We start from the raw sequence: 25896 nt of genomic DNA, 5'->3' as shown, positions 1-25896 counted from the left end.
CTGTACTTTAATTCTTTATTTACTTTTCTGTGTCCCTACCACACAGTGAGTTCCATGAAGTAAGGAATGGTCTTTTGTTCACCAGTATATCCCAGCACCTAGCTAGCACTTAGCTAGTCTGGAACAGAGTAAGTACTTAATAAATATTTGTTGAATGAATGAATGGATGGATGGATGGATGAATTAATGAACAAACAAGTGAATATGATCACATTAAAATCCCGGTGAAAGTAAGGAGTTTTTAAAGAAATCCTTTTCGGCCATCTAGTTTTCCAAACTGTATACCAATACACTATGGCTTTAGGAAGCACCCAGCACACCTTAACTTCCTTCCCGCTGTATATAGGACTTAACCAAGACTTCATTTGTTTTGTAAGACTCAAGAATAAACTCTCAGCTGTCATGCAACTGCAGCAAGGAAAGCATCTTTTTTGGATCTCGTGTTTCTTTTGAGACTTTGAATTGGTGACTTTGAATTGACCAGGGGCAATTACAGAGTAATAGACCTTTATTGCAAAATGGATTATAGAATATGAAATGAAAGTGTGCATGGGCCATACAAAGGGGGAAACTAAATGGCAAACCCCAGAACACAAAGACAAATGACGCAGCAGGATGAGTAAGAAGGAAAAATTGCCAGGAGGCACTTTTGAGGGGAAAATCATATAAGAGAGATCAATCAAGTGGAAACCAGAAGAAAAGAGGGAAGTTTGTTGATGTCATTGGAAATCTGAAGTGTCTGCAACACCCGAAAGGAAATGAAATAAAACCTCTGTAGGGAGCTAAGACCAATTTCTGGTCTTAGCTAAGCATTTAAGCATTCTTCAGCAGGCTTTCTCCTTTTTTTACTCTGTCTTTGCCAACTTATTCTGAAGCCAGAAATAAACTAGTTGTTTTGTTGCACTAAGCATCCATGGAGTCTAGTGGCACCATGGGTGAATGAGGGAGCTAACTTTGGGTCCATTCATTTGAACTTCTCCTCGGGGAAGATCAAGTTTACAGTCATCTGGAAATTTCTCTTAGGACTTTGCACTGACCCTAAGAAGATCCTGCCTCCCCAGTAATTAGCTGAGGTGTTTCCTTTTCTCTTTAAGGGGGAAAAAAACCAAAAAAAACTAGAAGTCCCTGGATTTTGAAATTACTATTAGTTTCCCTCTTGGAAAACCTGCTCCTGTATAGTTGAGTATGACCATTATTGATTTATGTGCACTTCCCTTAGTGTACCGTAGTATTTCTAATACACAGGCCTCCTCTCAGATTGGAGCAGTCTTTCCCACCCTCTGATCCTTTGGGGTTCCCCTCTCCAAACTGGATGTTGTACTCTTCCTCAGTGCTGCCTTGGAACCTTCTGTTTACTTCTGTTGTACCTCTTATCACAGATTTATGTTTAGAGTCAAGGCTTATTTAACATATTTTCCAACTTGTTTGGTTATTGTTGCTTCTTTGCATTATTGCCCCTTCCTTCTAGATCCAGCTTCCTCTTATTGAAATAAAGAATTTATTTAGCACAAAAGGCTATGAGTATGTTTAAAACAGTTTTATTTTTAATACACAGAAAATGGAAACAACCAAATGTCTGAGGTGAATGGTTTCAGTGATAGTACATCTATACTATGGAATACTACTCAGCAGTAAAAAAGAACACGCCATTGATACACACAACAAATTGGGTGGATCTCAAGGGCATTGTATGAGTCCAATTATATCACATTCTTGAAACAACAAAATTATAGAGATGGAGAACAGATTAGTGGTTGCCAGGGGTTAGGAACGGTTTGGAGGAGAGGGATGGGTGTGACTCTAAAGGGGTAGTATGAGGGATATCTTTGTGGTGATGACATAGTTCTTCATCTTGATTGCAGTGATGGTTATGCAAATCTACACGTGTAATGAAATGACAGAGAACTGTACACATACATTATAAAATGTTGAATTCCAGGTTTTGATACCGTAATTACATAAGCTTAATTGGAGAGAAACTGGGTGAAGGGTACGTGCTACCTCTCTGGTCTTTACATACCCTTTTGATTTCTTGTGGGGACGTTTCCCCCCACCCTACCCATGTCCTGGGTGGACTCAAGGGTTCTAGCAGCTTCTCTGGCCTTTGGGGGAAGTATTTCCAGCCCCTTCCCACAGATGGGGGAGCTCTCCCAGGCTCTCGTAAAGGCTTTAGGCAAGAACCCAGATCTCCCTCTGGCCACATGTTGGTTTTCCAGTGAGCATTGCTACTGCAGCCCCCAGCCTGGAGGACCTGTATCTACAGGTATCTTCCACATCAGCTTCTACTTACTGTTCTCTTCCCTTTTGACACCTGAGAATGTCCTTTTCTTTCAGTCTCAGCTATGCATTATATTCTTTTCTTGTGGTATTTTATTCAGTACTCTTGGTGTTTGTAGCCTGATTGGGGCGAGATGGGAGGAATGACTTGTGGGAAGGGGAGACCATTTCTGTCCATTTCTATAGTTGCCCTGGGACACTGTTTATAATTGTGTTCCTGTACTCCTCTCCCACTAGACTGTAAGTTCTCAAAAAATGTTAGCGACCAGGTCAAGCTTTTTCATCTCAGTTTTTATGCATAGAAAGTGCTAATATACACGTGTATTGAATGAATGAATGGGTAAATGAGTGAGTGAATCTCCAGAGTTCCATGGAAAAGAGCCCAACTATGGTGGCTTTTAAGTAAGATAGTTTTCAAGAATATTTATATTCATTTTAAAGAAGATATGTGTCATTATGGTGCTTTGTGTAACATAATTCCTTTAAATACAAGAACTGTGTATGATCCATAATATTAATTCAACAGATTTAAAGAAGGAAATAATATTTCCAAAGGAAGAAAGACATTTAAGTGTGTTTCAAGAAGTATTTCCTCTCCTCCCTTTGTGTCTCTCACCATCTTTTGGGGGTTTTAGAATTAGGGAACCAAGCATTGATGGGAGAGGAGTGTGGCCTCTGGTACTTGTTCTCGAACGACGTTTTGCTGAACTTAGGGTTCACTGGGGTCCTCTGGGGCTGAAGGGGGCTTAAGCTGGAGAGCAAGTGGGTACGTCTTTTGGCATTGCCTCCCTCCCACCCCCATTTTGGCACAATTGGAGACACTGGCTCTGCTGTCAGACCTCCTGGGTTTGACCATAATTCCCATCCCCACCCTAACAAGCTGAGTAAGCAAGTGCCTTAATATCTCTGCCTCAGGCTGTCCAATCTTAAGAATGGAGTTAATAATGGTACCTACCTTATGGAATTGTTGAGAAGATCTCTGAGTGTTATCCTCTCAGACATTGAGAAAACTTGGACAACTTTTTTTTTTTTTTTTTTTTTTGCAATTCTCTTTCTATAAAAATATGAATAATACCACAAATTTTGGTATATTTTAAATTTCTCTTCAACAAATTAGTGGCTTTGTCACATGAACAGTAATTGTGCTACTTACGAAGTCATTATAGGTTTTATAAAAAGATATCATTTCATAGTGTGGTGTAGGTGGTGTGATTGGGTATTTGAACAGTTTTAGGTTGCAGGACTGTGCCGTCTTCTTTCTTGGTGATTGTACTGAAAACTTATTTTGAAGATTATATCAGACATCCAAATCTGAGGTCACTGAGGATTAGGTCGTCATAGACACTGAGCTTAGTAATTCTCCACTCCTGATTATCCCACAGCGGGTAAAGGAGGCTCTAACTTCCCTCTCCTCAGTAAATAAACTGAGTCCCCAGAGTGGAGGGGCCCCTCATTCAGGACCCTAGATGTGGGGTGATTGTGAACCCAGGGCCAGAGCAATGCCCAGGCTGACTAACCCCCTGGCACTGTTGGGGAATGTGGCCTGCCTGCCCTTCTAAGGAGAGCAGGCTCTGACTTTCCCAAACAGGTGCCTTTGGTGAAGGTGACGTACCTGGCTATGGGCTTCTCCTCCACTGAGGTGCTGGAGAGAGGAAGGAACCAAGGCTGAGATCCTTGTGTCTAAAGTAACGCTGCCTACCAGAGAACTTGAAGCCATTGCACCCTCGCCTCCTTCCCACTCTCTTTCCCCAGATGATCACGAGCAGAGACCTTCTTTTACCACAGAAGAAAATGTGCCCCTTTTGTGTGACTGACGCCAGCTGTTTGGATATTCCCTGTGCGTCTCTCTGAACTCAGCTTCTAAGGAGACGTATCATCTCTTACGGGCACAGACAGAGGAAGATTAAGGGCAATGAGAAGGCAGCATGCATTTATTTCTTTTCTTTTAAATTTATTTTATTGAAGCATGCGTTTATTTCTAAGCCATCTCTAAGGCCTGGCTCTGTCTTAGGACTGTGATTTTGGCCAAGTCACTTGACTGCTGTGGGCCTCACTTTCTTCATCTGTCAGATGAGGAGACTGTAGCAGATAAGAGGCTTAAAATTTTTTTGTTTAAAGCGTCGGCGCATTTTTCCACAACACCTGAATATGTAACACAGAGAAATGTAGAGTTGTTCTTGTTGAAGGAGGAGCTATAGCCTGGGCCCCTTGTCCTCTGTACCCCCAGATCCTCCAAGGTCCCCTATAAGGACACCTCCAGAAATCCTTAGGCTTGAGTCATGAGCTACTTGAACTTGTAAGAAATTAAAATACTGCATGTAACATCACATGACACTTCTACTTTATATCTAAGGAGAGAAGGATCCACATAGGATTGCCACATTAAAACATGCACCCCTTTTTAAAAAGTTATAAATTTGTTAACTCTGTGGGGAAAACGCCCCACGGTGGTTATTAAAGTTTGACTCACAAGCAGCAAAAAAACCCACTAAAAACAACATAGTTTGCTAAATAAGTCCTGGGCCTCTAAGGCCCACTCAGATATAACACTGCAGGACTCAGTGTCACTGGTCACGAAGGGCATTGGGGCAGCCACTTGTCCCTCACACTTGGCCTTTGTGACCACTGGGCTGGCCACCAGTCTCGTGAGAATGCTGGTTTGTGCCTGTGTAACCTCAGCTTGTTACTGGATCAGAATACAGGATGTGGCATGGCCGGGGGCTTCTTGGAAGAGTTTCTGCATCCTGTGAACATGGGGTTGTTCCCTGCCAACTGCTGAGATAAACCAGTGATCCTCGTGGAGAGCACAGGCTTTTATCAATGAGGAGGATTCAAGGCTTATTTTTTCCCCCCCCTCCCTCCAAGTAACACTCCTACTGTTCAGGCTTAAATACCAAAACCTTATGTTTGCAGAATCAGTGCCAAAAAGTCACTCATCAGTGAAACTGCAAAGATAATAGCTCCTATTGATCAACTTGGGAGAAGAATGTCCTGCCCTCCTGCAGAGGTCAGGAAAGATAAGGGCTGGAGTTTTCTCAAACATGCTGGATTTGCTTAAATTGGATAAAACCACATAAAAACACTGATGTTCTAAGAGAACTGGTGACCAATTCAGGAAAACCTCACAAAATGAAAAGATTGGCTTGGATTAGTACGGCATGCAAAATAGGGTCTTTCTAAAAGCACAGCAAATGCGTCATTTCAAACCTAGACAGTGACATAGCCGCTAACTGGAGTATGTCCACACGGCGTATGCCCATCTGCCTTGCTAGACAGAAAGGGAGGCATGAAAGATCTTGAGTATCCACTCTATGCTGGGCACCCTTTTGGTGCAGGACCCTTTTGGTCCATAATGTGATTTAGTCCTTACCACATTGCTGTGAGATGGCTTTTATTGTCCCCATTTTACAGATGAGAAAATAGTGGTCAAAAGATGTTAAGTAACTTGGTCCTGATCACAAAATTAGTAAGTGACAGAAATTAGGATCTTAATGGAGGTGTGTATTTCCATTAAATATTCTACTGTCTCCCAATTGGCACATACAAATTTGCCATTACCACAATAAATTTTACACACAGAGAGGCTGCTAGTCTGGTATTAAATATCCCATCCTTTTGCCATGGTGAAGAAAATAAGAGAGGAGCTGAATCCATTAGTGGAGATCCTGTAGGGTCAAGACTGGCGGTTGCGTCTCTCTAAAGCTGCTGCTGACCCTGGAATCGAGGGCGCTCAAATTGAGATGTGCTCAATTTTTCTTGCTTAAAATTCAGCCTGCTTTTCGGGAGGTGAGGGGGGAACCTTATTAAACATTTTTGTGAGGGACTACATTAAACTACTAACATTAAACTTTTCACATTAAATAATCAGCCTTTCTTTAAAAAAAATGTGGCCTCAGAAGACAATATTTTTCAGGGAGATTATTCATATTTTAAAATATTTTATCTATTGTTTTTATTATCATTTTATCTGAAAAGCTGAACATGTGGTTATCTCGAGGAATAGATCTGGAGCCTGAGAACAAAATTCCTCAGAATCATCACAATCACTTAATGAGCTTGTGAATTGAAATTATCTTCACTGTAGCCTAAGAACCCAGTGGTAATTAGTGTCCAGGGACACATGGGGAACAATTTCAACTGTTAGCAGTGCCAAGAATCCATTCATTTGTCATCAGTCTCAAATTATATTCAATCAGCAATTCAAATTCAGGCTAGAAAAACCAAGTGACATATAGCTAACTTTCTATAAAATTAACACTGTAAAGTGAAACCTATGTTTCTGGCAATTTAACCGCGAGCAACAGTAAGATGACGCTATGAAAATATTGAATGTAAATGCTGTCAAAATCTGTCTTAATCCCACCACTTCCCCACTCTTTGCTTCCTTGCCTGAACTGCTGCCGTGGCTGCCGTGCTTCTATTCCCAAGCTCCCCGAAGTCTGAGTACTGGAGTGCTTGATGAGCCTTTTTATAAGGGGAACCACAGCAGTCCAAAATACTGCCGACAAGGGGCCTTTATTCAAAGAGCCAAAGTGGGTGGCAGCAGGATGGGGGTCAGCGTGGAGTTGCAGTTGGAATCACACATGGAGGGCTCCAAAATGTAGACAATTAGCACCTCCTGGTGAAATCACCTGCATGAAATACCCATTCCGAGGACAAATGGTTGATAACAGAAGCACTGTCTTCCGCTGTGGTTTTGTGCTAAGCATTTTTCTTACCTGGGCAGATTTTCCTTTTTGGCTTCATATTTTGGAATTCTCTGTGCTGTAAGATCCCTGCCATACTGCCCATCTGACTTCAGTTCCCCTTAAAAGAATCTATGCTGTTGTTGGCTCAGGACGTAGCAGGCGACTGGGGCTGTTTGGGGTGGGAAGGGTATGTGTGGTTTGTGTACTTTCTTTCCCACCTGCTTTCTTTTCCCACCTGAACAGGGGAAGAGACAAGCCAAGGAGGCCTGCACAAACCAAACAACCTTTTGTCTCTGCTGTACGTGGCAGGTTGATTGGAGACCCAGTAGACAAGCTAGAAGTGGCCTCTGCAAGGTCTCAGTGGGTAAACATCCCGTCCTTGGCAAAACTCACTGATGACGGGTTGTGGCTTCTATGGCCATGTGGCAGACGGTCCCCATCAGTAAATAAGGAAATGTAGAGAGTGTGCTTATCTAGGTGAAAAGGTGAAGCCAGAGAGAGGTAAGGTGAAAAACAAGTCGGGTTTCACAGACTTGAGGACTGGGCAGCATGGGCTGCCAGGAGATATGTGCGTGGTGGAGTCAAGCAGACCTGGATGTGAATCCAGTTCTTCCACTTACTAAAGTTTATCTTGCATTCCGACACAGATCCATTTTCAGTGACTACCTAGAGTACTGTGTTGAAAAGGCTGTAAGGCAGACCCCAGGTTTAATAAGCAAAAAGGGCCATAATTGACTAATGATGTCTGAAGGAAGGGGAAGTGACGGCATGGGTGCCATGGATCTAACGACCCAGGCTCTGGGCTCTCTGAGTTCCTGCCTAGCACTAAAGTTCTGTAATGCAGTGAGTGTGTATGTGTGTGTGCACACATGTGTGTACGTGTGTAACCTAACATTTGGTTAGTGCAATCCTATTAGAATGTGCTAGTAGGATGGTGTCATGGGTTAAATTTTCAAAAACAAAAACGTCATTTGTATATTACAGTAAATCACTGAAGAGTTTTAAAATTTTAATAGTGTATCATGTCCCTTAGACTATTGATTTGCACGTTTGCTTTAACTTATAGTGGTTTTGAAAATTGTCTTTGAATTTGGGTTACCACGAATGACTCTCCATATTCAAATACTTAGCTTTCATTTGTCTTGACTTAAGGTTTCAATACAGAGAAATCGATTTCTCTATTAATAGAAATGCTATCAATTCACAAACACAAATGAAGCCAGCAGCAGGAACAATGCTGTTCTCATGTTTCATGGGAAGGCTATTGACTATATTAATCTAAGACTTGTCTTCTAACAAGAAAAGGAAGAGTTTGTGTTTGATGGTATTTGGTCATTTCTGTAGGTTTGGTTTTTCGTCAATGAAATATTTGTATTTTAATTTTCAAGCCTGTGCTTTAAAGAAAAAAAACTTTGAATCTGGCGTCCAGTGTGTTTGTCTGGATAGCCTCTATAATGCAGGCACCTCTGCCTGGCAAGGAGAGCAGCCATTCAAGTTTAATAAGCTATGGGACTGCGTAGTTTGTCTCGGAAGGCAGGGCCTTTGGAAATCTCCTGTAATGCTTCTAACAGCCTGTAAGTTACTATATTTAATATTGCCCTTGTCTTTTTCCCCTCCCTTCTTTTTCTTTTCAGAAACAGAGTTGTCAGTCACTGCTGACTTAGTGCCTACCTCATCATGGAACATTTCAAGTGAGCTCGACAGAGGTACACAGTGGGGACACGGAGGGGTGGAGGTGGAGGAGGGGAGGCATGGAATGCCAGGTTTACTCCTGGCATGGCTGTCTTTGAAATCAACTGCTTTTTAGATCACTAGAAGGAGGCAGGGGCCAAAATAAATTCCCTGCTTACTGTGATCATTTAACATTTAATTACTTGGAATTCTATTATTTCTGGAAAGGTTTGTTGTTTTTATTTTTTTCCCTCTCTCTCTCTCTCTCTTTCCTTTCCCTTCTTCCCCTAAAATGTTCCACATGGTAAAAACGCTTCAAGATGTGAAAAAGGGTAGTTTCTGACCTTCCTGGCACTGCATCTAGTGGATCTTATTTAGAGGATTTGATTCTGCCTGAGCCAGGACTGATCAGAGCTGTTTGCTGGGTGACCTTTTACAGTGAGTATTTGATGTGCTTGCAGGGTTCAGGGCAGAGTATTTGGAATGTTTGTAATTGCCTGTGCGTACAGATGGCAGCTTCCTGTGTGCACGTGGAGAACACGTTCCTGCTATGAGTCTGTTGTAGTATTAATTAAGTCCTGCCGTATGCTAAGCACTGGCTACTCTATAGAGATCCTGTGTCCTGGAAGATAAATCAGGACACATTCAGAATCCCTGAAATTGGCTCATCCTACCCTTCAGGCTTATTTCTCTTTAGTCCCCTTTATGCCCTTTTATGCATCTCCAGCCCGATTTCTATTTCATCTTATATGTCCTGTGCTTTTTTGCTTCTCTACTTTTGTCTAAGCTGTTCTTCCCATCTGAATTGCCCTTCCTTCCTTGCCAGTCCCCATTCTCTCCCCTCTACAGGGCAACAAATTACTTCTCCTTTAAGTCTGAACATATAGTCTATATTAGCCACAGTCTTATCTAATCCCTCAGCAGGAAGTGGCCTTTCTGTATTTGGAACCCCCATAGTCTTTTCCTCTGTTCTTCTCTTAGCATTTTCTATGTTATATCATGGTGATTTACATACTTGTCTATCTTGCCCTTAAACCTGGAAGTTCCTTGTAGGTAGGATATCTATTTTCTTCTTCTTTTTTTTTCCTGTCTCTATTAAAAAATCTAGTAGAGACTCTCATTCATAGGAAATCCTCAATAAATATGTATGGAATGACAGATGAGTCACACTGTAGTCATATAGATGGATGGGCCACATCCATATATATGTATACAGATACATTCAACAATCTTACTGAGTTTCTACTTTAGTTCAGGCATGATTTTAGGTTCTGGGATTATAGTGCTAAAAGGAGCTCAAAAATCATTGTCAAAAATTGCCATTTATGATCAGCTGTCTTTTGTCTGCTCATGTATTCACTGGGAGTTAGATTTCCTCTCTGAGGAAGGAGAATGTTACTTTATAAAACAGTAATGGGCAAATTTACTTTGCTGGTTAGGCTCTTTAGGCATTTTAGGGTGGCAGGATGAGGTGAGATGTCTTTTCATCTTAAATCAAAGGACATTTAGGATCTTTTTTTATTGTCAAATTTGAGCTGGACATTCTTTTTCTAATTAAGGATTAAAACAGGGACTGCATGTTATGCCTCTCCATCTCCAGCACCAAGCACAATGCTTAGGAGGCAGTAGTTTTTCAACAAATATTCGTGGATTTTTTTTTAATGGGAAAGAAGAAATAGAGCATACTAAATGTTAACTCAGTGCCTACTCTGTGCCATGCAGTGTGCCAGGGGCTTTCAAGTATGTGAACTTACTTGGCAAGCTCCTTATGGCACCAACAGAAAAAATTATATCATTGCACACTACCTGTTACTGATCAAGTTCCAGTTACGGCTCTAGAAGGACATCAGTATGTGCTAAAAAGGCAGCAGAGCCACCAGTCAACTACCTAGCGTGCCAGACTTTGAATTTCTAGCAGACCAGCCTATAATTAGCAGCTGGTGCCCTTCAAGAAAGTAGTGTCAAGTAGTAGAACCTACTGGCCAAAGGGTGGAACCTACTGGCCAAAGGGTGGAACTAAGGCAGTCCCCAGACTCCTTTGATTGTTTAGCATGGCCTTCCAGAGAGCATGGATGGCTTTCCAGGGGTTCTTGGTGTCTTCTTTCTCTAGAAGATAATTAGTATGTGGTCTTTACTTCCCATTTAGAATGAAAGCGAAAGCTGATTGATTCATTTATTCACTCATTTTGATCAATTCTTTATTGCTTCCGACTCTGATCTGGGCACAGTCTGAAGACTCAGGATCAAAAGCTGAATCAGGGACTTCTCTGGTGGCACAGTGGTAATCCACCTGCCAATGCAGGGGACACGGGTTCGAGCCCTGGTCCGGGAAGATCCCACATGCCGCAGAGCAACTAAGCCCATGAGCCACAACTACTGAGCCCACGTGCCACAACTACTGAAGCCCACGCGCCTAGAGCCTGTGCTCCGCAACAAGAGAAGCCACCGCAATGAGAAGCCCACACACCGCAACCAAGAGTAGCCCCTGCTCGCCGCAACTAGAGAGAAAGCCCGCGTGCAGCAACGAAGACCCAACGCAGCCAACAAAACAAAACAAAACAAAACAAAAAAAGATGAGTCAGACCAAGGTCTCTGTCCTCCATGAACTCAGAGCCAAGAGAGAAGGACTGATATCTAAAGGCATAAGAAAAACTTTCTGGTCAGATTGAGTTGTCAAGGGACATTCCTCCCAATCACAGAGAGATGCTAGTGTAAATACACAAGGGAAAAAAAACAATCCATCACCAGGCTGGTATGCAGAAAGGAGAAATCTCCAGGTGCCCGAATTGAAGAGCATGCAGTGTTCAGTGGGAAGGAATGAAACAAAATGTCCTCTGAAAACATGGGAAGTATGTATGGTTCTTAGGGGCTGGAGTTTCAGAATCCTATAGGGATGAGAGCTGAGGCCATAGGAAACAAACTCCTTTCCAAGGCTGTCAAGGAATGACAGACCTGAGCATGAAATAAGGAAAATTCTGCCAAGGATCTGGTATGGAAGTCTATCAACCACCCTGGGCCACTGGGATCACCCACAAGAAATCAAAACCCCAACGTGTGCTCTCCATGGGTATGGGGTTGGTATACTTCTCTTATAGTGCACAAGCCACAAACCAAGAAGATAATGTAAAAACTTGGTCTGGAATTGATTAAGCTATGAGATCCTGACAGGGGACAGCCTAAAGCCAAAAATCATTGTCAAAAAACGTCTCAACAGCCCGGTACGTATGGGTCTCCCACCAAAAACAAAATTTAAAAACTCAAAACCACAAAACAACAGAACTCCTGATGTTAAGTAGTTTTAAATATTATAGTGTGTTCAAGAGAGCGAAAAAAAGCCACCATTAGTGAGAGTCAGACAAAACACATGGAGAAGTTCATATCTTAGGAACTAAAAGCAATAGACCAATTTGAGAGAGTAGATATGTTTAAAATGTTTCCTGGTGAAAGAGGAAATAGAAACCATAGGCCAAGTACAGGATAATATGACCAAAAAGCAGACATTTTACAAGAACTAAATAGAAATTCTATAATTGAAAAATAGAGTTATAGAAATTAAAAATTCATCAAGTGGGTTAAACAGTGGCTGCACTCAGCTGAAGAGAGAAATGACGAACTAGAAGACAGATTGAAGATAATATGGTAGTTCAGAGAATGGACCCTGGAGCCAAGGTGACTAGGTTTGAATCCTGACTCTGCTACCTGCATGCTGTGTGACTTTGGGCAAGCCACTCCACCTCTCAGTGCTTTGGTCTTCTCATTTGTAAGATGAGATAATAACAGTACCTACCTCACATGGTGGTTGTGAAAATTGATCTGGCTAACAAATCTGATAAACTAATAGTTAAGAAGTAACAGCTGCTTTTGGTTAATATGGTTATTACTTTGGGCTTGGTAGTTAAAAAAAAAAAATCATTGGTATTTTGGCAGGCTTGTAAAGAAAGTGTATATTAGGGTTGGAATGAATATTTCAGATCCTGTCAGCAGGATCAGCCCATGTCAGCAGCCCATGTCAGCAGCCACCCACTCTGGCCTCCCACACATGGCTGTTCACCCACACCAGCACCATATTTAGTTTGGTAAACAAGGTTCTCTATGGTCTTACCCTTGCCAGGTCCTCTCACCTCACCCCTACACTCCATACTTTGTACTCTTTGTTTCAACAACCCGCCTCTCTAATTCCCTAAGTATATCCTTCTATTCTATACTTCCAGTCTCTCCGCCTTTGTTCATACAGTTTCTTTTGATTGTATTGTCCTTAACCTTATTCTTCACTTGGCTGACTCCTTTATTTAAGCATCACCTTAACCATTGCCTCACCCCCTTCTCCCCGCAGTGCTTCTAATGGGCATAGTGCTGAATAAGACCACCAGTGTCCCCGTTTTGGTGGACCTTGCATTCTAGAGGGAGAGACGGATCATTACGAATCCTTTCATCAACCCCATTGACCATGCCATCAACAGTACCCCGAAACATTTAATATGTGGGGTACCATATGACCCCATGTCTGTCTTGCTCAGAATCCTTACCAGACTATACTGACGTCATCGATTCTGTGCCCGTCTCTTTAAAGTCAGATCTCTCTTATCCACTGGCAGCTCTTATTGCCCAACCAAGTGCCTGGTGTGTAGTGGAAAACGTGTTAAATGGTAGGGGTTCCAATGCCATCTGTGCCAACTAGTGTGAATTCCTACTAGGTGTGAGGCACTTGCTGAGCATGTGAAGGCATCATTTGAATTCACACCACCGTAGGCAGCAGAGCAGCTAGGCAGCTGAGGCTCATGAGGGTTAAAGGACTCGGCTGAAGGGCGTAGCTGGTGAGTGGCGGTGCCAGGATTCCCACCAAGGCCTCCAGACCAAGTCCAGGGATCCATGTCCAACATGGCAGTTGATTGCACTGTCTCCCCTGCATTCATATCCCTCCTCCAGTGGGACAATTTCCCTCACGTGGAGAAGCAGTAAAATAAAAGTCTGTCGCTTGGTATTCTTTAATGCCTTTCTCGTCACTGACCTGCTCTGTTCCACCCATCAATCCCATTCTGGCTCCCCAGCCTCACGCTGGTCCTGGTTTTCTGTTAAATGAGTCCAGTCAGGGGCATTAAACAGTTACCTGTTTATCCTTTCCAACAGGAAATGAAATTTAAAAGAGACAAGGCCACCCGGGAAGAGCCGTTGAAAGCTACTATTGACGGGGCATGGGGGTAATTTCTGAAACAAATGCTTCAGAAGCAAGTGCCTCCTAAAATAAATCGATCTACAGGGGCCCAACCTCAGCTTCCCTGTGGAGGTTTCGGGATGGGGCATGATGAGGGCCTCTTTCCCCCTCTTCCATTTTCAGTCACATGAGGTCTCAGAGGTTCTCTATAGGAAGCCAAATGTTTCTTTTGGAGAAAGCACTGGAAATTGCACCCGTAGGTAGCAGAAAGGGAGGGAGCCTACAACTTAAAAAAATACTGAGGCCTCATTCCAACTGCAAACAGTTCTCTGTGCTGACAGACTAGATTTGGGGGTATTTTCGTCCTGCTCTGCTTTTTTAAGAGCTGGCTTTCTCTACCAGCTCGGAGCTTTACACATGGTAGGGAAGCGTATAGCAAGGTTCTTATGAGCATGAACTCTGGAGTTACCATGACTCTAAGCTTCCTTTTGCTCACCTGTGGAGCAGAGGCCTTCATCTCTATCACCTAAGATTGTTTTCCTGGCCAACAAACACATCTGTGGGTTGCATTTGTGCTGTGCCCTAGGACAGCTGCTTGCATGGTCGCAATAGACAGATACATGCTGGCCTCAACCCCTTAGCTCACCATCAAGGGTTGTGACCAGGTTTTCTAGTTCAGGAGTGGTTGCTTCCCCTTGTCCCCCCTCTCTGTTACTTGATTTGTCTTTGGTACATAAAGAGTCTATTTAAATAACATTGACTGGTCTATACCTTGGAGCTTGGTTCACAGCTAGTCCTCATGGGACAGCTGAGTCCTTTCTTTGTGCTCCTAATAGTATGTATCAGGAGCAGGGGCAGTGGGTGTAGGGGTAAGAGAGGGATGTTCTAGATCAGGAGACTTGGTACTTGGCAAGCTAAAGAGTAGTCCTCCTGAGACTGGTAGCTGGTTGGAGGAATTTCTGGGGGAATTGCTGGGGGTAGCTTTGTGGTATTTAAAACAGCCCAAGTTCAGCAGCCTTTGGCCTTATGCAATGTCTTCTTAATATTGATAGCATCGTTTTCTTTAAAGGACTGATATCATACTGCCACTATTAATCGCAAAAGCACTTGGAGCCTCTGTAACCTTATATGGAAAATGGGAGAAGTGGTATCACTCCAAAGCGTAAAATAGAGTCTAAAGTCCCACCACAGTCTCTAGAACAGATAGTTGCTCATTTCAGGTAATTCTCTTACCCCCACCCCTTCTTATTCCCAAGGGGAGGGTAGTATGATCCAGTGAATGAGCAATTGACAAAGAACCTAGATTCTAGTCCCAGCTCAGGTCCACAACCAGGTCAGTGACCTGTCATTTAAGCTCTGGGCCTCAGTGTTCTCATCTGTAAAAAGGGAGTTATCAGTTCTTGTTCTGTGAGGCTTCAGTGCTGCAGGTCCATTATGGTAGCCACTAGCCACCTGTAGCTGTTGAGTACTTAAAATGTGGCCAGTCCAAAATGAGATTAGTGTGACTATAAAACCCAAACCAGATTTCAATGGCTTATTCCATTGAAAAAGGACTTAAAATATCTTATTAATAATTTTTATATTAATTATATGTTAAAAGATAATTTTTCATATATTGAGTTAAGTGAAATATATTATTAAAATTAATTTTACTTGATACTTTTAATGTGGCTACTAAACAATTAAAAATTACACATGTCACTTGCATTATAATTCTATTCAAAGGTACTTCTCTAATGAAACAACAGCTAGAACTTCAGGTAAATCTAACCTGTGTTTCCTACTTGCAACATGAGGACATGTTCTCATATCTATGTGAGGTTTAACATTCTAGGAACTGCTTTTTATTAAAAGAAATTTTTTGAAAACTGATTTTTTGTGTGTGTATGATGCTTAAAAATATATCAAGTACTTTATGTGTAAGGGATAAGCATTATTGATTCTAAGCTGATCATTAATTCTCAGAGAAAGGCAATATTTCAAGTAATCTCCCTCCTGTGGAGAAAAACTTTGTAGGTTAGAAGTCCAAAGCACAGAAGGTTTATACTTTGATAATGGTTACATAAATGACAGCAATGGGACCCCAGAACAATCAGGAAACCCCAGCTTCGCGGCAGTAGTTGGGTATATTCAAACAGGGTCCCGATGATCCAGTGTTGCCTCTAGCTCTCAGACTTCACCTTGCACTATCCTTTCCTGCTGGCCATGCTCCACCAGCCACACTGGCTTCCTTTATGTTCCTCTAGCAAGCCAAGTGCTTTCCTGACCAAGGGTACTACCCAGAATCCCCTTTCTCTTGCTTTTCTCCTCCTTCAGATCTTGACGTAATTGTCATCTCCTCAGATAAGCTTTTTCTGATCATCCAAAGTTAGTTTCCTTTTCCTTTATAGTGATTTTAAAAAGAAAGAAAAAAAATCTGGTCTAGGCCTGGAAGCAGTGAGAAAAATCCCTTCTTGATAAGAAAGCAGGGGAGCTTCTTGCCAGCTCTGCTGTGTCTACTTTATCCCTCACTAACTCACAACAAGCTTTCAGTCCCTTTGCCTGGAACCCAGCATGGAAGCACGTGACATGGAAATCATTTCCTCTTCAACCAAGCTGCTCTCTCCAGGACTCTTGTTAATCCTCTTTACTTGACAAGTCCATTCACTTTAGGGAAGGGAACCGCCAAGATGAGAACTATGCAATTTTGTTGTAAAATGGAGGGGAAACGAACCTTTATGGTCAATCTTGATCCTTCAAAGCCTGCTCCAAGGGGAGGAACTGGCCATTGGGCACTACCACTGGGGCGGAGAGGGTCAGCCTCCCCACTCAGTACTCCATCCAGCCCATCATTCCAGCTCTAGCTCCAGCTCTTGGTACCAATCCCTCCCAGCAGCCCTCCCTCCCCTCCCCTATGTGCTGCTGTCAGTGGGGCCTTCAGCGTAGAGGCCTGGGGCCCAAGGGTGTTCTGCAAATGGCCAAGCTTAGCTGAGTGAGGAGCACAGAGCTCCCCCTTCCTGGCAAGCGCCACCCGGTTGAGACAGAGGAGCAATCGAACGAGCTTGGAAATGTTTACGCTCCTGTTTTTGCCATTTAGAATCAGGATAGAGATTTATCTACCTCCCGTCGTGGGTCTCAGATTCCTTACTCCCTTGGTACCATCTTCAGTAATTCCTGGCAAAGACAAGGCACAATCTTGGACTCATACATAATCAGGAAGCAGCAGAAAGGGCATTTCTCGATGCTCCCAGGCAAGCTTTGTCCTTGCCTGGTATCTTAGTTTGGATTTAAACCTGCCTGCCGAGAGGACCTCCCTGAGTACCCACTTCAGAAATGGCTTTGGAGTTTGGCCTCAAGGTGCTTCTAGAAACTTGTGGGCTAAAGTCCTGCTCACAGGGATTATAGGAGGCCTTTGTAGTCCTGGGCCTATGGCTCTGGTCAACCCTTGCTCAAAGACTCACAGGGACTTTTGGACTTAGAGGCCTCTTGACAAGGGAGGGAGAAGAGATGACACGAGGTGCCCTCTGGCTCCTGCCTCAGCGTCCACCACTCCGCCCCCTCCACTCTTGCTTGCTGTGCTCGAGAGCCAAGTGCTCATTGTTCCCCATCCTATCTCAGGCCCCTGTGCAAACTCTGCTGCTTGCTATGATGAGAGTACCCTCCCCACCCTTTTGTCATCCTTAAAGACCCTGTACAGATTCATCACTTGGACGAAACCTTTCCTGACCCCACCTGCCCCTATAGGAAATCACATCTTACTCTGTGCAGGAAGTGGTTCTGCCTCACCACACTGCTGGGGGATGCTGCTTTCTGGGTATATTTTCTTTCTCTCTCCCCTTCTTCTTCTCTCTTGCAAGAAATATGCATTAAGCATCTTCACGTCCAGCAAAGCCCTCACGGCTCACCCATTCTAGCAGGAGGGTCAACCTGGAAGGGCATTGTGGAGAGTGCTTTGAGAGCCACGAGAACAGCTTGCCAGGCTGTGAACGTCTTGAGATCAGGAATTAGGTCTTTTTTCTGCATCCCTGTAGCTCTAACTCTAGTACAGGTACTTGAATAAATAAATAGATGAGTGAGTGGTAAAAATCAGAACACCAGAGTTGAAAGGCACTTTAGAGTCGAAGTCCTCTAACACTGCTGGTCTCAGAATCACCTGAAGAGACCCAGGCTCATTGAAGCAGGCTAGACTCTAAGCCTCTGTGTTTTTACTGACTTCCCAGGTGATTCTGATTCTCACCAAAGTTTGAGGCCCACTGATAGAGCAGTAGGTCTTAACCTCAGCTGTGATCGGAATCACCTGTGGAGTTTTAAAAATTACTAATGCCTGGGTCTATTCCCCATTCCGCCCCCCCCCCCCATTCTCATTTCACTGTTCTTCTATACAATCTGGGATTTGAGGGATTTAAAAGCTCTCCAGGTGATTCTAATGTACAGCAAAGTTTGGGAGCCACTGTTACAGAGTTCTAGGCTCATCTACCCTGTAGTCTTACCATGGTGTTCTAACAAGTGATTTATCCAGGTACAGATGGTTGGAACTTTCTCCGTTTCTGTCCTTAATTTTCTCAGGTAATATAGAAAAAAGAATGGGGGTTGGAGTGAGAAGTCCTTGATTTATATTTGAGCGCTGTGGCTAACTCAGGTTCTCAAAAATTGAGCTTTACTTTTTTGGGGGGTTTTTTGTTTTTTGTTCGTCTGCCAGGGTTGTCGTGAATACGAATGTAATGACATAGGTAAAAGGGCTGAGCTAGGTCCCAGCCCTGATTAAATAAATATAGAGATAGATAGATTGATACTGATACTGATTTGACATACTTCTGAAAATGTCTGAATGAGTTAGTGTAACTCCATCACTTTTTTTATACGGCCATGAGGAGTAATACTTTCCTGCCTTATGAAGTAATATCAGCTCTTACCAGTTGCCAAATATTGAGAGTTTTTTAATGTGCCATGAACACATAAAGTGATTTACATGTGTTGTTGTATTTAATCCTCATAACAATTCTAAGAGATAGTACATCTATTTTATGGATGAAAAGACCAAACCTTAGACAAATGTAATGGGCTGTCCGTGTCCTAATCCCCAGATCCTGTGAACTTCATCTTATTTAGAAAAAGGGTGTTTGCAGGTATAATTAAGTGACGGTAAGGATCTTGAGATGAGATCACCCTACATATCCGGGGGGACCCTAACTGTCTACAGGTATCCTTAGAAGATAGTGGCAGAGGGAGGTTTCATACAGACCCACAGAGGAGCCAGTGATGTGAAGATGGAGACAGAGACTGGAGTGATGGAGCCACAAGCCCAGCAATGCCAGGGCAGCCCCCAGAGAGTGGAAGAGGCAAGGAATGGATTCTCGCCTAGAGTCCCCAGAGGGAGCAGGTTTCTGCCTGATTTTGGACTGTAGCCTCCAGAATTGGGTCAAAATAAATTTCTGTTGTTTTAAGCCACCGAGTTTGTAGTAATTCGCTACAGCAACACCAGGAAACTAATAAAAGCAGTTGCAACAATTTGCCCAAAGTCAGGAAGCTGTGAAACCAGAATTCAAACACATGTCCTTACCCAATATAGTCTATTGCCTCCAAATTGAATTGAAATTTGTAATAAAATATCTTAGATTCATTTACTCAACAAATGTATATTGCATCCTACCCATGGGCAAGGCCTCTTCTAGGGTCTGAAGATGTAATAGTGAACAAAACAGAAACAGTCCTGCCTTCAGGTACCCTAAATTCAGTGGAAGAGGGAGACTTTAACAATTAATTTCACACATGCACAAATACTAAAAATCATTTAATTGCAGCAGTGATAGGTGCTTTAAAGGAGAAGTATGAAAACATAGCTGTATAAAAACAGACAGTTACCCTGGAACCACAGGTTCTCACACCCTCCCTCACTAGGCCCAGCTAATAGACACCTGAGGTAGGGGTCAGCACTGCATTTTTTCTGGCCAGTTTCTTGGGAGGTTACATGTCTACAACTCCATTTTAGCCCTCCTGCACTTTAGGAGAAGTCAGTCTGGAAACAGGGCAAGCCCCTTGCTTGGATTAAGGACCCACAATAGGAGGAAGGCAATAAGGCCTTCAGCAGGCAGTGAGCTCTGCAACCCATTACAAACATCTTTCTGAGGCAGTGGAGTGTGGGGAAACTGCTCTTAGACAAGGTTGAAAATTTGTGCATTCCTGTGCCAGGCAAGATTTCCTGTAGGGCCCTGAGAAGCTCACTAATCATCTCCTTAGTTCCAAGTGATATTACTTCAGGGCAGTTCCTGTCAAGGCCCCATGCTTAAATATCTCTTTGCTTGGGTTTATTCCATCAAATGCTTCATTTGCTTTGAAAAAATGCTCTGAGCCTTAGCTGGGTCCAGCAGCTTAGGAAGTTCAACTCACCACATGCCTCAGAGGGCTCCTAGCTTTGACCCCAGTTGCTGCAACTAAGACTAACTATTTTCTGCAAATGATTTCATTTTTGGGGCCCTAAGTCAGTCCTGATCCACTCCAGTCCTTGGAATATGGTTGTGTAGAATTCCAGCTGACCTGCAAGAATTCTCTCTATCCATGGCCTTTGCTTGTCTTCTGAACTCAGAAAGCTGTGTTTTCCTGGAGATCCTTCCCAGGTCTCTAATCCTTTTCCCATCACTTATAGACACTTATTCATTCAACAGGTTCTTATAGAGTACCAACTGTGCACCAGGCACTGTGCTAAAGACAGAGTGGTGAAAACACAAAGTTCCTCTCTCACGAACCTCACTTCCTGGTGGTATTAGCAAATCCCTGTGTGGGAAGTACTATTCCAGCTAATCCTTCCTGAATGCCTGTTCTGTTCTAGGCATTGTACGAGACATTTTACTCACAATGCCATCCCATTTAATGTGCCATCAAAACCCTGTGAGGTAGGTACTATTATGCCCATTTTCTAGCCATGAAAACAAGCTTAGAGGCGTAAAGTGACTCAGCTAGTAAATGGCAGAACTAGGATTCAGATCCAGATTTTTCTGACTACAAAGTCCATATTCACTGCCTGCTGAAGGCCTTATTGCCTAGTTCTAAACTAATAATCCATGTTTATCAGGAGGAAAGAAAAAATTGGGTTATAAGTTTATAGAATATCCTTTCTGGAGGAGGATATTTTTAATTACCCTTAGGCGATTTTTCTTATTTGTGTTTTTCCTTTAACTTCCACATTTTCTTCAATAAATATCCTGTACTCTTGTAGTTAGATATAAGTAAAATATGTAAGAAAATAAGGAAACTCCTGTATACCCCCCAAAGAATTGAAAACAGGTACTCAAACAAATATTTACATGTACTTGCATGTTCTCAGTAGCACTATTTATGATAGCCAGAAGGTGGAAACAGCCCAAATGTCCATTAGTGGATGACTACACTGACAAATTGTGGTGCACACATACAGTGGAATATTAGTCAGCCGTAAGAAGGAATGGAATACTGATACATGCGACAAAGTGGATGAACCTCGAAAATGTTATACTAAGTGAAAGAAGTCAGATACAAAAAGTTCCATGTTCCATTCATGTAAAAAAATCCAGAATAGTTCAATGCCTAGAGATAGAAAGTGAGTAGGTGATTGCCAGGGGCTGGGGTGGGGGGGAATAAGGAGCAACTGCTTAGTGAGTCTGGGGTTTCTTTTTGGGATGGGGTGCATATCTTGGAACTAGATAGAAGTGGTGGTTGTGTAACATTGTGAATGTACTAAATGACACTGAATTTTGTAATTCACTTTAAAATGGTTCATTTCACATTATGTGAATTTTACCTAAATAAGAGTAAGAAAACTCAAAATAAATAAAATAGACACATTGATAAGCTTTTATCCTGCTACTCTTCTTTACTGCTAGTGATGTGAGGGCTATAAAAATGGATTTGACATCTCCACGCCGGGACTATTTTTACTTAGTGCCTCAGCCCCTAACCCAAGTAAGAGCCCTGGCCTGGCCACTAACTAAAATAACCTTGGGCCAGTCACTTAACGTCTTAGAACTTCAGTGCTCTCAGCTGTCACACAGAATTAATAATGTCCACTGAGGTCATTATCAGATCCTAGTATGATAATGTGGTGCTCTGTAAACTGTCAAGTGACTTGCATATATTTTTCCAGTCTTTATTTTTATATCGAGAACCACTAAGTAATTAGAAATCATCTCCAACTGCTTACCAAGTGTGTGTGTTAAAAGAACCATGAAAGTAAGTGGTGAAATCTTGGTAATGTGTGTACTCAAAGACCATGCTTTTTGTTGTTGCTGTCATTGTTGTTTTTTTTATTTGTGGGTGGTTTGTTTTTGCCTTTATAACAAAGTCTATTCTGGTAACAAAGAATGTTTGGGCTGGGGGTGGGGAGGAGGATAGGTTGGGATAATGAGATACATGCACCCCAATGTTCATAGCAGCACTATTTACAATAACCAAGACATGGAAGCAACCTAAACGTCCACCAACAGAGGATGTGGTACATGTATACCATGGAATATTACTCAGCCATAAAAAAGAATGAAATAATGCCATTCACAGCAATATGGATGGACCTAGAGATTATCATATTAAGTGAAGTAAGTCAGACAGAGAAAGGCAAATATATGGTATCACTTATATGTGGAATCTAAAAAAATGATACAAATGAACTTATATACAAAGCAGAAACAGACTCACAGACATAGAAAACAAATTTATGGTTACCAAAGGGGAAAGGGGTAGGGGAGGGATAAATTAGGAGTTTGGGATTAACATATACACACTGCTATGTATAAAATAGATAATGAACAAGGACCTACTGTATAGCACAAGGAACTATACTCAATACTTTGTAATAGCCTATAAGGGAAAAGAATCTGAAAAAGAATGTGTGTGTGTGTGTGTGTGTGTGTGTAGCTGAATCACTTTGCTGTACATCTGAAACTAACTCAATATTGTAAATCAACTATACTTCAATTTAAAGAAATCTATCTGCATATTTACAGTCCCTAGCAACAGTGTAGGAGAATGCACCATTCTGTTTATTTCACTAGTACTAAGTATTATCATTTTCTTAGTCATTGTCAATTTTAAAAGCAAAAATGGTACATCATTTTTATTTTAACTTTCATTTCTTTGATAACTAAGTAAGGCTGAATTTTTTTCTATGTTCAGTGGCCATTTTTTTCTCTGATGAATATTCATTCCTTATTCTCATTCTATTAGTGTATATATCTTTTTTTTACTGCTTTGAAATCTGCATTTTTAAAACTAGCTTAGCTTTTAATTTTGCTTATGGGATGTGTATCTTTTCATATAGATAACTTTTAATTTTATGAAATCAAATCTATCAATCCTTTTCCTTTTTGATTTTTTACTTTGGTGTCATGGTTAGGAAAGCCTTCCCTTCCCCAGGATGATAGAAGCACTTATATTATCTTGAAGATATTATAAGTAAAGACTTCCTTTTCAAAATCTGGATCAAGTTGAGCAGTATTTCCAGCCCTAGAGAGGGCAGCAAATTAATTAATCTAGTGCCAGAGTCAACTATATCTCCACAACCTATACGCAGAGTATCTCCCAGATGAATGACCCTTAGAAGGTAAAATAATCCAACGTTCTAGCTGATTTGTGACTCTCTCCTTCTAAAAGCCTCATATGTCATTCTACACTAACCTTCTGTATGAACGGTTTCTGTCTGATTAGAAAGCTTTTACATGAACACTTTCTTTAGTGACATTATAGAAGTCTACCCTACTCTTCCTTTTGAGAATCCTAAGGTTAGAATGGTCTTTCTTATGCTGAGCCAATTGGTCTTTGTTTTCACTCTTTCTGCCATGTCTACTCCTTCTCAGAAAGTGGATGAAAGCTGTTCTTGGGACTTCGTAGTCATATTGGCCTGGTTCCTGCCCTGGTGTTCAGTAGCTGTATGGTCTTCAGTAAATTACTTAACCTCTTTGAGTCCCAGTTTCATCATCTATAAAATGAGGATTCAAAAATTCCTATTATTACACATGCTAACTTTGAGACAGACAGAGTTAAATGCTGGAGCACTTAAGCTTAGCAGCTGTGTGCCGTCATTTCAGACTTGATTATGACTCAAGGTTTTCTTTAGTTCTAAGCTTCTAAGATGTGTATGCAGTATTTGAAGCAGTGTTTTATAGCCTATGATTAATAAAGAAAGCCAAAATACATCTCCAGATAAATTTGTAAGTACATTGAAAAGAGGCAAGAGTCAGAATCAATGTCATAATATATTAATGCCAATAATCTGTTATGAAACTTATTGTTACATAGATGTCTTCATTAGTTTCAGTATTGCTTTGAACTTTGGAATAAAATGACAGATAGCCTCTGGGAGTCTTTTCTGTTCTTAGATAGAGGACCTGGCATATGGACACCTAGACCTCATGAGATGATCTTAAGGATTAGGGGAGTTCATACATGACCTGTGGTAGTGCATTATCATTATTATATTATTGACCACAGACTCTTCCCTTTCTTGGGATAAACAGTTACCATTCTTTTCATTATTTTTCCTCCTAACTTGTTTTCTAGATCCTTCCCCCATAAAAGGTAGCCTCCTGGAGTGAGCACACAATACTCCAGGTAGACCTGGACCACATAAGATGCAGCAGGACCATCTCCTCCTTCTTTTGCATTTTTATTCTTGCAACCAAAATTCTAAGTCTCTGGGTAGCATCATCTTGTTGTTGACTTTTGAAAAACTTGCAGTTAGCTAAATCTCCTGTGAGTTTCTCATAATTTTTGCCATTTACCTGCATCTCTCATTTCTCATACTTGTATGGTCAGTATTTTACATCCCAGTACTCGCTATAAGCTATTCCTATTATATTTCAACATGTTTAATTTATCATATTATTTGATGCTATCATTTAGCATGCTTTAAACCTTCCAACTTTGTATCTTATTAATTTGGTCCTCATCTAAGACATTGATATGACTGTTGGCAGGGAAAAGATATAGACAGAGCCCCCATTATGATTATATCTTGTCTTGTTGCCAGTATGGAGAAATGTCTCTCTTACAAATGTATATAATTCAGATCTTGTTTTTGAGAGTCTACAGACCTATTTTAGCATCTTTCTGTTTCTCTGAACTTTTTAAAGTCAGCATTCCTATTTTGTCCCATTAATGCCTTTGAAAAGCATTTGTTGAACTATGTACCAGACACTGTGGCAAGTAGTATGTGCCTGTCTCCAAGATGCTCACAGTCTCATGGGAGAAACAGACTAAAGGGAGAGGGTGTATAATAGAAGAAATGGGGGAGTTGTAGATAAAGATTTATGGAGGTGGTGACATTTGAGCTGGGTATTACACAATATATAGAAGTTTGCATAGCAGAAAGTAGATCAAGGACAACATCTGGCCATGCCCCAAATCCCCTTTCCTTAGACCACATGAATGCCAAAATTGCATGTTCATTTTCTCTCATGGTTCCTGCTGTTCTTCTGCAAACAGTATTTCCTTTTTCAGAATTAGATTTCTATTACTGGCATTCTAGAAGATGCAACTGCTATCCAGGATTGCTAAGAATAGAGAATATGTACCATCTTTTAGCTAGTGGATACTTTTAAGAAGTATTCAGATCATTGAACATCCTATATCTCTCTAATGTCTTACCTCAGTACCAGTGTTATGATCAGCAATTATTACAATAATATAATAATAATTGCTAACATTTATAAAGTACCTGCCATATGCCAGGCATGTTCAGTGGTACTTACATATATTATCTCTTTCTACCTTTAACAAAGAAGAGTTTTAAGTTCAGAGAGGTTGAGTAACTAGCCTAAGGTCACACAACTAATAAAGCAGCAAAACCGAGACTTGAACATTGGTTTCTCTGTCTCCAAAGCCTGACAATTTACATTTCCTCATTCTGGTCATTTGGTCAATATACCCATCCACTCTCCCCTTAGGTCTTTACTCATTGATTTTTCTCCTCAGTAGTTGCCCTTTGTATAAGTCTACTATAGGGCTGCTATAACAAATTCCATAGACTATGTGGCTTGAACAAAAGAAAGTTATTTCCTCACAGTTCTAGAGGCTGGAAAGTCTAAGAGCAGGTCTGGGAGGGATCAGCTCCTGGTGACAGTGCTCCTCTTGGCTTGCAGATGGTCGCCTTCTCACCCTGCCATC

At 41.7% G+C, this 25896-nt stretch overlaps 1 protein-coding gene across 1 annotated transcript in view; it reads left to right on the top strand.

The window, feature by feature from the left end:
• ROR1 (receptor tyrosine kinase like orphan receptor 1) overlaps positions 1-25896 on the top strand; it is a 392893-nt gene that overhangs the window by 219228 nt on the left and 147769 nt on the right. The window contains exon 2 of the mRNA XM_061183952.1: positions 8600-8671. Coding sequence (XP_061039935.1) covers positions 8600-8671 — 72 coding nt within the window. The remainder of the gene's footprint in view (positions 1-8599; positions 8672-25896) is intronic.

Source organism: Eubalaena glacialis, chromosome 3 (genome assembly GCF_028564815.1).
Source record: "Eubalaena glacialis isolate mEubGla1 chromosome 3, mEubGla1.1.hap2.+ XY, whole genome shotgun sequence".
Taxonomy (NCBI): domain Eukaryota; kingdom Metazoa; phylum Chordata; class Mammalia; order Artiodactyla; family Balaenidae; genus Eubalaena; species Eubalaena glacialis.
The sequence above is the reverse complement of the archived record's forward strand: the minus strand, read 5'-3'. Positions and strand labels throughout refer to the sequence as shown.